This window comes from Hyperolius riggenbachi, chromosome 11 (assembly GCF_040937935.1).
Source record: "Hyperolius riggenbachi isolate aHypRig1 chromosome 11, aHypRig1.pri, whole genome shotgun sequence".
Taxonomy (NCBI): Eukaryota; Metazoa; Chordata; class Amphibia; order Anura; family Hyperoliidae; genus Hyperolius; species Hyperolius riggenbachi.
Genome location: NC_090656.1, coordinates 136,393,106 through 136,405,122, shown reverse-complemented (window position 1 = coordinate 136,405,122; position 12,017 = coordinate 136,393,106). Strand labels below are relative to the sequence as shown.

The following is a 12,017-nucleotide window of genomic DNA, read 5'->3' as shown; positions in this document are numbered from 1 at the left end:
ACGCTTGCTTAACTAGCCACTACTTAGTGACAGCAAGCGTCCACAATAAGACAGACTGGAATGAGGCAGCCAATGCGTTGCAGCGATGGCGTGCCTCACAAAGACAGGACAGGATAGCCAGGAAATAGGAGGATCAAGATAGATGAACGTAACACAGACAAATATACAATAAGTATGTTTTCCTAGCGTATTACAATTACAGCTATCAATGAAACTATTTGTAACGTCTGACTAACATATGTATATATCGGCAATGAACCGATATATGACATAAGCAGGAACACAGACTAGCACTGGAGCAATACAGGGAACAGGGCTCAGAAGGATTCGCTATCTCTTCGCAGAGATGAACGCAATCCACAAACGGTAACAGGACAGGATTCGGAAGGATTCGTTATCTTCTCGCAGAGATGAACGCAATCCACAAACAGGACCAGGAGCAGGATACTAGCTCAGCACGGGTGCTTTGATACGCGCAAACTACCAAAACGTGCTGGAAGGCTGACTAACTGAACACAGGAAATAAACAGTTCGTGTACGTATATATCAGTGACACTGATGTATCAACGTAACACGAATACAAGGAAAATAACAAAATGCGCAAGTATGCGTATATATTGGCGATGAACCAATATATGACACAAGACAAGCAAGTAACAACTTCTAGAACAAGAGCAGAACTAGGAGGACTCGCTGACCCCTTCGCAGGAGTCAGCGCAGTCCACACGGACCAGGAACGAGGTGGGGCACGAGCAGAGTAACAGACAGAATCTGAGACTATGGTAGCCCATCAAGCATTGCAGGAAGCAGTTCTTTATACTGAGGTCATCCAATGGGAGCAGACCTGCAGATTCCCACACAAGTGAATGGTAATTAATCACAGACTGACAGCAGGAAAAGGCAGACAATGATATGCAGCCTGCAGGAAAGGGATTGCCCCTCCATTGCAGCAGACAATGTTTGTTTACACAAAAGCATATTAAACTGTCATTAACTTCAGAGCGACTGCAGATGGAATCAACAACTAGTTTAAGTGCAAACCAAACTATGCAAGAAAATGCATGTAATGACATCAGAACTGCTTGGGTTACAATACCACTGCAGCCAGCAGTAAACGCTGCAGACATGATCATAACAAAATGATGATACTCCCCCAGCTCCTTTACCTTTTCAGAAATCTCCCTATCAGAATCCCCCCAAAAAATTTCATTAGCTTACAAAAACTATTAAATAAATTTATCATGATGAATAAACAATCTAGATTTTCTAATAAAATTGTATCTCTTCCCATCTCCAACCTTCAGGGGCGTAGCTTGGGGTGGGCGGGGTAGGACACGTGCCCCCGGGCACTGGGTCCCTAGGGGCGCCCAGCCGTGACCTGTTTTTTTTTTTCCACCAGCGGGAGCGCAGAGAAGAGGGAAAGCTGTGGACACAGCGGTGGGGAAGGAGGGAAGTCTTCACCCCCCTTCCCTCACCTTAGGGCTCACCCTCTCTCTCACTCCCCCTGCAGATATGGGCGGCAGAACACTTACTCCATCCGCGCGGAGTAGACAGATCTGTGCTCCGCTAATCTGGTCCAGCTCTGTCTTTTCTGCGCAACCTTTTACACCACTGCTAAGGTCCTATATATTTGGCCCCACCAAGTACCACGCCCACATTCTGTTGCATGACCACGCCCCTTTTTTGGTGGGTCCCTCCTTACAGGGCGCATTAATTGTCTTTGTCCCGGGCGCTAAAAGCCCTAGCTACGCCTCTGCCAACCTTGGCCTTGGTTCCCCAGATCTGGAGAAATACTACCAAGCGACCATAATAGACCAATCTAGAACAGTTTGGATGAATGACTTCTCCAAACAGTGGTACAAAATAGAAGAAGAACAATTGCCAGTTACATCATATAAATCATTCCTTATATCTAGATTAGTTTGGAAAGTACAACAAAATATAAAAAATCCAGTCTCAGCCAACATGACACAAACCTGGAAAGGAATGTTGAAAACATTTAAGAAAGACACATTAGCTACTGAAGTCCCTACCCCTTTATTAACGTTAAATGCGGTTGTTAGGAATATAGAAACAACTCTGGAATACTGGACCTCATGCGGCATTATTAACATAGAAGATTTATTAGTAAACTCCAAACTTCTCTCCTTTGACGAACTAATGAAAAACTACAACATCCCTATATCAGATAAACCTATATACCTCAAAATACATAGATTTTTAATTAGACATCCCCTCACCCCACTAGTTCTACCACCACAAATAAAAAAAAACTACTTCTCCCCGAAAAAACAAACTTAAAAGGCATACCCACTATATACAAGACCCTAATAGAATTTAAAGATGAAATACCTAAATGGCAACTCAAATCTTGGCAAGAGCTTCTTCAACTAGATATCGAACAAGAAGATTGGGAATTGGCCTATAAATCATTAAGGAAATCCTCCCACTGTGTTACCCACCAGGAGGCCTTTGTGAAGTGCGTCTGGCAATGGTACATGTCTCCAGAAAAAATTAGTAAATTTGACCACACAGCTTCCCCCCTATGTTGGAGAGGTTGCAATCAAATCGGCTCACTACTACATATATTTTGGGAATGCCCCAAGCTTAAAAAGATGAGGTCAGATATAGAAACCTGTCTCAAAAAACTTCCTGTTTCATTAGATACTATTCCCCCTGCTATGTTCCTTTTCCACCTGGGAACCCTGGACTTGCCCCCTTGTGAACGACTATTAATGAACCACATATTCATCACCACCAGACATATGATAGCAAGTAATTGGAAATCCTTATACATTCCCAAAATTAATGACATACTAAAAACGGTGGAATCCAATCTTCTAGCTGAAAAATCATGGGCTATCAGATGTGGTAATGTTTGGTCGTTTATGAGAAGGGCAAGTTTATGGCCCATTCTATACCCCAAATCTACATTAAAAGAGTTTTAAGAACTTAGAAATACCCCATCCTCATACCTGAGAGGATACTCATGTAACACACACCAAGAATTAGAGAATACCTAGTCCTCTTACCAGGGGAAAACCAAAATACAACTTGTGACAATGTTATATGTACAAAAACCTGATGGATGTCTACTGATAAACACGAAGATTCTACGACGACACCTGGGAACTTTATAACTGGATCATCGCAAGTAGTATAGATTAGTTAGATTAGATTAGTTGGTTAGTTGGTTACTTTATATGGTTAAGTATTACTATCATACTATATATTTCTAATAGGATTTCAAAGGATTTTGAAGCTCATTAATCACTCGAAGCTACTATAACTAATGGTCATGATAGATAATATCATGGAACCGCTCCCTGGAATCTCTGTAGGGAGGCTCTTCAGTCCCCATTTTCCAGGTTGAGAGGATCCTTACATTATACACTTAATAACGTCATGATGCAACAGAGCAATACCAAACTAAACAGATATATGTTGGTGTATGGAACTCCCATACATCAACATTTATTCACTACCTAGTCAATACACATGGACCTATTTTTGTTTTGTTCTATAATTATTATTTATAACTAGGTTACTGCGCAACCAGTTCGGGATGATTAAACATAAGTTGTTAATACAGATGACTGCAAATATACATGTTATATGCATTATTATTCTATTAAATCACTGGACTTTTACACATTAATGTTTATTATGTTGTTTACTAGACTAGTCCATCTATACACAATTGTATGGGTCTGTATATACCCAATGTTATGTTTATTGCTTCACTAAGCTTTACTAAATGTCATTACTGTGACTGTATTTACTTTGAAAATCCTTAACAAAAAATTATTGAAACCGGAACACCATCAGGAGTTGCTGCAGTGAAGTGCCCCAACACAGAGAAGGGAAATGCAGCGGAACTTGGAACTGTGATTGCAGGCAGGACAACAAGGCTGACGGAGACGGTCTAAGCAGCGGTGGTGAGAGCCCGCTGGGCAGTGCTGTTTATCTGCATCCGTATGTCCGCTTTGCATGGCATGTTGTTTATGTGGCAATGGACTTAGCCTGTTTCTTGGAGTTGTGGTAGTGTGATGCCACTTGAATTAGCTGTGTGCAGGCTTGGCTCCAGGAATACTGGTTTACCAGTGGAACTTAGTGCTTGTGGTATTATTGGGCACAATTGAAGTTACAAGGTTGTGCAACCTGAATATCAAGTGTCAACTAAGCCGGATGGCTGGTGCAATGACTGTCCCAGTACTAATACCTGCATGCAAAGGATACCAAGTAAACCACCTCTAAACTTAAAAACTGCCATATCAAATTCTTTAAGTTCCTCTGCTCTGTATGCTGAAATTGGGGACTTTTTACAACTAAGCATTGTGATACTATCAATCAGCACCTGAAATTGAGCTACATTGGAGGACTATAGGTGATGTCCAAACCCTATATGATTTAGGGAAAAGTCATCCCTGTTTAAACAAGTAGTGAATGAGAGCTGTGGGTGAAAGTGGTGATGTCAGCTGACCAGTAGAAACACGGCCGTGTTTTTAAGGGGGGGTAAGGGTATAGTTATGAGGGTTGTATAAGATGTTATAATAAATTTTGATACTGTTTTGAAGACACTCTCTGCAAGTCTTTTCTGTTCAGTGCTGCTTTTATACAAAGTTTTGTCACCAAAATTAGCAGGGCGCGCGCAACGCATCGCGCCCGCGCAAACGCCCGCGCACGCTATGGTTTGCGTGCATGCACGCACCGCGCATCACCGCGCGCCGCCAAACAGGAAGTACACACACAAGGCCTAAGGATCCCCTGTGTGTGTGCACTAGTGTTGGGCGAACACCTGGATGTTCGGGTTCGGGCTGAACAGGCCGAACATGGGCCAGATGTTCGGCATGTTCGGCCCGAACCCCGAACTCAATGGAAGTCTATGGGACCCCCGAACATGCCCATTTTGGGGACCCTATGGGGTCGCAGGCATAAGGGGGGAGCATGCCCCGATCGCGGGGGGGGGGGTCGGAAATTCCCCCCACCCCCTCCGCTAGCGCTCCCCCCTCTGCCCGCTTCCCCATAAAAAAAAGTTTAATGCAAGTTAAATAGTACCGGTGGCTGGCAGTGGAGTGAAGAGGAGGAGTCCGAGTAGGAGAGTGACGCGTTGAGGCCGGGCAGCGGGCGGTTCAGCGGTAGTACCCTTGTGGTACTTCCGCCCTTTCTCTGACCTTACGTCCTCTGCATACGAGGGTACGCGTCACGCGTACCCTCGTATGCGTCATCACGTAGAGGACGTGAGGTCAGAGAAAGGGCGGAAGTACCACAAGGGTACTACCGCTGAACCGCCCGCTGCCCGGCCTCAACGCGTCACTCTCCTACTCGGACTCCTCCTCCTCACTCCACTGCCAGCCACCGGTACTATTTAACTTGCATTAAACTTTTTTATGGGGAAGCGGGCAGAGGGGGGAGCGCTGGCGGAGGGGGTGGGGGGAATTCCCCCCCCCCGCGATCGGGGCATGCTCCCCCCTTATGCCTGCGACCCCATAGGGGGGCCATATTCAGCCGAACAGGGCCCTGTTCGGCCGGCCATTGAGCAGTTCGGGCGAACCCGAACAGTTTGGCCGAACACCATTAGGTGTTCGGCCGAACTCGAACATCACCCGAACAGGGTGATGTTCTGCAGAACCCGAACAGTGGCGAACACTGTTTGCCCAACACTAGTGCGCACCCCTGGAACGGACCCGAGACTGTCGCAGGAACCTTGAGCGGTGAGTGTGACAGAGAAGCTATATAAGGGCATATGAATAATCACATATCTTAACAAATACTTAGAGCCTTCTTCATGGGTGGGGAGGAAGACATGGCCGCCGTCGCTGCTTTTCCTTGGCGGGCCGCAAACAAGGCCAGCAAAGTCCGCAATCCAGACATAAAGGATGAACCTGTGGAGTTCTTCTTCCTCTAGGTCATATCCCCTCACGATGTCCATCCAGCTATGTGTAAAACAAGCTCCGAATTAATGCTCCTTTAGGTCCAAAACCTGGTCTAGGTATGGAGCAACGGATCAGAAAATCTACTTCCCATGCAATATTTGAGAACGCACTGTACCAGATCGTCAAGAATCAAATTCTTTCTAACTGGTCACAATCTAATCCTACTCTCAGATCTGATATTCCATTACATAATCTAACACTAGAAAAACTTGATGTGGTAAAAAAGACCCAAACGTCTTTTTACATCTTTTACTACAAAACAACTTGTAGACTTCATACAACCATTTAAGCTCACTGACCTGTAGACTACAACTGCAGGTGATCTCTGAGCTCTCTAGATGTAGGCTAAACCAACTCAGTTGTACCAAACTTACGATTATCATCCTCCTAGTTTTCCACCTCCCCAACCTTGCCCCCGCCCTCCTTCATGACGCTTAATTTATTTTGCTAAGACGATAAGGGTTACCTTTGTTTCCCCATTCAAGCAAACTTGATTTATCCTATCCAAAATGCTCTTGGCATTCAATGGGCACTAAAGGTTTGTGCTACAGTTATTCCTTAGCAGAAAATATGTCACTGAGAGATCTTAACTCTCTTGACATATTAAGAAATGTAGTGAGCAAAGGTATATTTAATTGCCTACACACTCCCAACCAAGGGCATAAGCCCACAATCAGTGATAGGCGTGGGCACGAGAAGGCACAGGCACTACTAATTCTCGCCATGATCCTACTTGAGTCATGGCGAGATTAGTATGACAGTCAGCGGTCCTTTGTTACTAATGGCCCCTGCTTTAGCAATTGAAGATCCAGATTAGGACATATACAGCAATAAATATCAGTATTCTTCTTTACTTTGTGTTATTTTCTCCAGTAGTTTGCAGGCCTGACCGAACAGTCTACCATTCTGTTTCTGCTGTTAAAAGTTTTTTTTTTTTTTAATATTGCTTATTCTTTCCTTATTTTATAATGGTAATGTTGATCATTGGGCTTCTTGCCTATTCATACATATTCTGCCACCGTGAAGCATAGACTTTGTCTATTCCCTAGGTGGTCACCTTTATAGCTTCCTGAAGTTAGGATTTCTCATATAGAACTACTGATTGATATACTGAATTGGATTGAATGACCTTTTTTGTTTCCCCTAGGTTTGGCAGGAAATTGATTATATCAGTCTCTTATCTCATGATGGCAGTATGTGGCACATGTGCAGCTTTCATGCCCAGCTTCGTGACCTACTGCACCTTCCGGTGTCTTTGTGGGATCTTTTTCTCTGGAGTTGTTGTGAACACCCTCTCGCTTTGTAAGTGTCCAACTATATATAAAAGTGACAATGAGAAAGGATGCTTGTTTTTATACACTTAATCTATTTAAAAAAATTATATTCAACAATATATATATATACTAGTGACCTTAGCCCGTTTAAAAATGGGCTAGGTCTGTCACCACTCATATAAGCGCGCATACCCACCAGACGCATGCACGTCCACCCCATCTGGCCCCATCCTCCCCTGCAAGCCGCTCTCTCAATGTTTCTGCGTCCCTTCCTGCACATACGCACTGCAAAAAAAGAAACACACAGGGACATGGGACGCAGAGACACTTGCATTTTATTAGGTAGGATAAGTACTGAAAAAAACGTGTCCATTTGTACACATGCAGAAGGAACTCTAGTTTTCCTGAACAGGAAAATCGTGTGCCGCCATTTACTCTAATATTAAAGATCGGCTATTGGGTGCAAAACTGGACGATTTGGGCACCCATTAAATAGTATACATTTTTGGGGTTTTGAGAATTCGTAGTTTGTAAAATATAGTTTCAAATTTGTTTTGACAATTATCATTTTTTGCAAACTATTGTTTTAACTGTTTTAACATTTTGAAATATGTTTTCAGAAATATAATTTTATCAATTATCGTTCTAAAATGTATATTATTGTTTTTAACATATTGAAATTCGTTTTGAGAATTATCATTTTGTAAATTATGGGTTTGAAATTTATTATCTTACAAATCAATCGCTTATGGTTTTGAAATGTATTATTTTACAAGTATACTGCTTTTTGTATTTACATTATTTGCAGCAAAGAACGGGAGTTAGGCATCAGGAAGGTAGGTCTTAGGGTTGGGCACCACCAGGGGGGGTGTTAGGGTTAGGCACCACCTGGGGGGGGTCTAAGGGTTAAGCAACACTAGGGGTGTCTTAGGGTTAGTCTTCACCACGGGGCGTCTTTGGGTCAGGAACCACCAGGGGGGTCTTATGGTTAGGCACCACCAGGGGGTTCTTAGGGTTAGGCACCACCAGGGGGGTTCTTAGGGTTAGGAACCACCAGGGGGATTCTTATTGTTAGGCACCGCCAGGGGAGTATTAGGGTTAGGCACAACCAGGGGGGTCTTAGGGTTAGGAACCACTAGGGGGGATCTTAGGGTTAGGCACCACCTGGGGAGTATTAGGGTTAGGCACCACCAGGGTGGTTTTAAGGGTTAGGCACCACCAGGTGGGTCTTATGGTTAGGCACCAACGGGGGGGAGTGTCTAAGGGTTAGGGATAGGTAGAGGGAGGGTTCTGTGTGAGAGAAGGGTTAGGTTTAGAAGTAGTAAAATATCCATAATATTTACCAGTTTATTACGACTGTAAATATATTTTCTTTTTCATTGATATATACTATATTTTGCTATTTCAGTTTCACTCGACACACTTTTTATTACCGTCATTTTAATGTCTCTTTTTTTCTATTTCAGTTAAAGGGACCTCGAGCACCTCTCATAGGCATCTTTAAGACTCCGACCAGTACTGCAAAGTAATTAAAGATGCATACCTTTCTGTAGCTTATGTTCTCCTCTTTCATTTGATGCCTGAATCAAAACCGTTTTTGTTCGATTTCAATTCAAAAATCGCGGCTGCCATCTTGGCTATGTTATAACTTCCGGGTCACCCCTGTCTTCTCTGTTAGAGGAGTGCATCACTGAATGAAGCAGGAAGAGGAAGTGACACGCATGGCCATTGCAAGAGGCTCCTCCAGAGGGGTCATAGCATGACTTTGTTGGAAGTCGTCTGGATTAAAGGCATGCCCATGAGAGGTGCTCGGAGTCACTTTAAAGATAGAGAAATGTTAAAAAATATGCTAAATATTTGGCTTTGCAATACTTAAAATCATTTAAAATGACTTTCGAAACAATTGCTAATTTTAACCTATATTTACTTGCAAAACGATATTTTCATTATCATTGCCCCTTCAAAAAAATCTTTAGGCTTTATCCTGCACCCTTTTTTTTACAGTGCCTCTATTTCATGCACAGCTGTGGATATGTAATAATAATAATTATCATATTTTTATATCTCTTTTCTCCCTGGGGACTCAAAGCGCTTTGACCCTGCGTTCGGTTCGGGGAAAAGATGTGGATTTTTAGCCTTTTCTTAAGGCTGTCCAGGGAGTAGGGATGGCATGGGAAGTTCCATAGAGTAGGGGGCTAGGGCTGCATAGAAAAAGCCCATGCACCAAATGTTTGTAATACGATCCTGGGAATAGCCAAATTCGTCTTATTGGCAGAGTGGAGGGTGTGTAGAGGGGCATATAGTTCCAATAGATCCCCTATGTACTGAGGTCGCATGTAGTTTAGAGCCTTGAGAATGGATTCTCCATTTTACTGGGAACCAGTGAAGAGTTTGCATTACTGGGGAGATGTGTGAGCGCTGGAGGCATTGGCTAGTAGTATGGCATTTTGCAATGTAATGCTGAAGCACTTCTGAAAGGCACATTTACTGAAACATAAACCTCCTGAAATATAAAGTCCACAGCCTACATTACAGAAATGCATTCTGGAGCTTTGAATGGATCAGTATAACATAGGATCAAATCCCGCCTCACCCTGTTGTTTGCTACACGCAGTTGTCAATTCCTGCACTTATCTATTTCGCTCTTCTGCAAAAGTGGAAAGGAGTTATTAAGTAAGGAGATTACAATACACTGTATGTTCCAATCCCAATAAATTGTGGCAAAAATATATCAGCACTAGTTGAACTCCAAAGAATGGTACTACTCCATGCAGTCCAATGCTCTGCAATCATCGATCTTCACTACTCCCATGCCTCTGGTGCAAGGCATTACAGCTTCTCATCTCCACTGTAGCAATCTCTATCTGCTTGCTCACTCCCTGCTTCAAGTCAATGTGAAGTTATGATAGGCTGTGAGTCAACAGGGAGGTGTGGCTTCAGCCAAAGGAGCAATTACTCCACCCCTCCACCCTTATGCACATGTGACAAGATGGGAAGTGGTTAAGGCTGGCTGGGGTTGAGCAGGTAGCTATTAGTCCATGACAGTACCTAAACTGATGGAGCAAGTAGTTTCCTTTTCAATTTTTTTAAAAACTAAAACATTTATTTTAAAACATTTATGCAGAGTACATTTAAAATAATGTTCTGTAAAATACTGTACATATAAGAGAGAAAAGATCTTATTAAATTCAATTTTTCTCCTAAATTTTCTCCTAGGAGATCATTTTTCATACTCTCTTTAACCACCCTGGCGTTCTGATTAAATCGCCAGGGTGGCTGCGGGAGGGTTTTTTTTAAATAAAAAAAAAACTATTTCATGCAGCCAACTGAAAGTTGGCTGCATGAAAGCCCACTAGAGGGCGCTCCGGAGGCGATCTTCCGATCGCCTCCGGCGGCAAGAGATAACACGGAAGGCCGCAATGAGCGGCCCTCCGTGTTTCGCTTCCCTCGTCGCCATGGTGACGAGCGGAGTGACGTCATGGAAGTCAGCCGACGTCTTGACGTCAGCCGCCTCCGATCCAGCCCTTAGCGCTGGCCGGAACTGTTTGTTCCGGCTACGCTGGGCTCGGGCGGCTGGGGGGACCCTCTTTCGCCGCTGCACGCGGCGGATCGCCGCGCTGCAGCGGCGATCAGGCAGCACACGCGGCTGGCAAAGTGCCGGCTGCGTGTGCTGCTTTTTATTTGGTGCAAATCGGCCCAGCAGGGCCTGAGCGGCAGCCTCTGGCGGTGTTGGACGAGCTGAGCTCGTCCAGACCGCTCAGCAGGTTAAAGAGGAACTGTAACGGCAAAACGTCCCCTGGGGGGTACTCACCTCGGGTGGGGGAAGCCTCAGGATCCTAATGAGGCTTCCCACGCCGTCCTGCGTCCCTCGGGGGTCTCGCTGTAGCCCTCCGTACAGCCGTGACGCAATATTTACCTTCCTGGCTCCTGCGCAGGCGCTCTGATGCCTCTCGGCGCCGAAGTAGGCGGAAATACCCGATCGCCGTCGGGTCTGCTCTACTGCGCAGGCGCAAGTTTCCGGCGCCTGCGCAGTAGAGCGGACCCGACGGAGATCGGGTATTTCCGTCTATTTCCGTGCCGAAAGTCGCCACAGCGCCCCCGCTGGAGCCAGCAAAGGTAAATATTGAACTGACAGTCGGCACAGTCGCCGGCTGTTCGGAGGGCTGCGGCGAGACCCCGTGGGACAGAGGACGGCGTGGGAAGCCTCATTGGGATCCGGAGGCTTCCCCCACCCGAGGTGAGTACCCCCCAGGGGATGTTTTTGTTGTTACAGAGTCTCTTTAAAATAACTTTTCAGCATTCTGCAATTGAAAAAGTGTGCGAAAAAATACTGTCAACATTATTATGACGGGATTCTTGCTTGATGGTGGATAATAAGGCATTCTATTGATAAGCAGGTGCTGGATTTCTGGAAAGGCCACAAAGGTCCAGGCTTTGGGTGGCTGCAACTCAAGAGGGCACCTGGATGTGAAATAGGGGCTGCTACATATGAAAGAGAAGGCTGCAAATTAAGAAAAACACATGAAGGAAAGGGGCTGCAGCTCTAGGAATGTTACACATGAAATTGGGTCTGTGTGTGTAATCGCAAGGGCACTGCTGCACGTGGACGGGGAGCCCCAGCATACTTGGCCTAGGGGCGGAAAAAGTATAAAGCTGGCCTTGTTGATAAGATGTGACAATATCACCTTGGAGAAAACTTACGATACAATGTGAATTGAATAAGGGCCAAGGTGCCTAACCAGTGGCTTTGATTTTGGTGAAGGAAGTGTTAGGTATGTTTTAACTACTACTGCCAGCCCATAGGCAG

General features: G+C 44.7%; 1 protein-coding gene across 1 annotated transcript in view; it reads left to right on the top strand.

Moving 5' to 3' along the window:
- Nucleotides 1-12,017, top strand: part of LOC137538790 (solute carrier family 22 member 20-like) — a 151,166-nt gene that overhangs the window by 56,922 nt on the left and 82,227 nt on the right. The window contains exon 3 of the mRNA XM_068261110.1: nt 7,084-7,238. Within this exon, the coding sequence (XP_068117211.1) occupies nt 7,084-7,238 (155 nt within the window). The remainder of the gene's footprint in view (nt 1-7,083; nt 7,239-12,017) is intronic.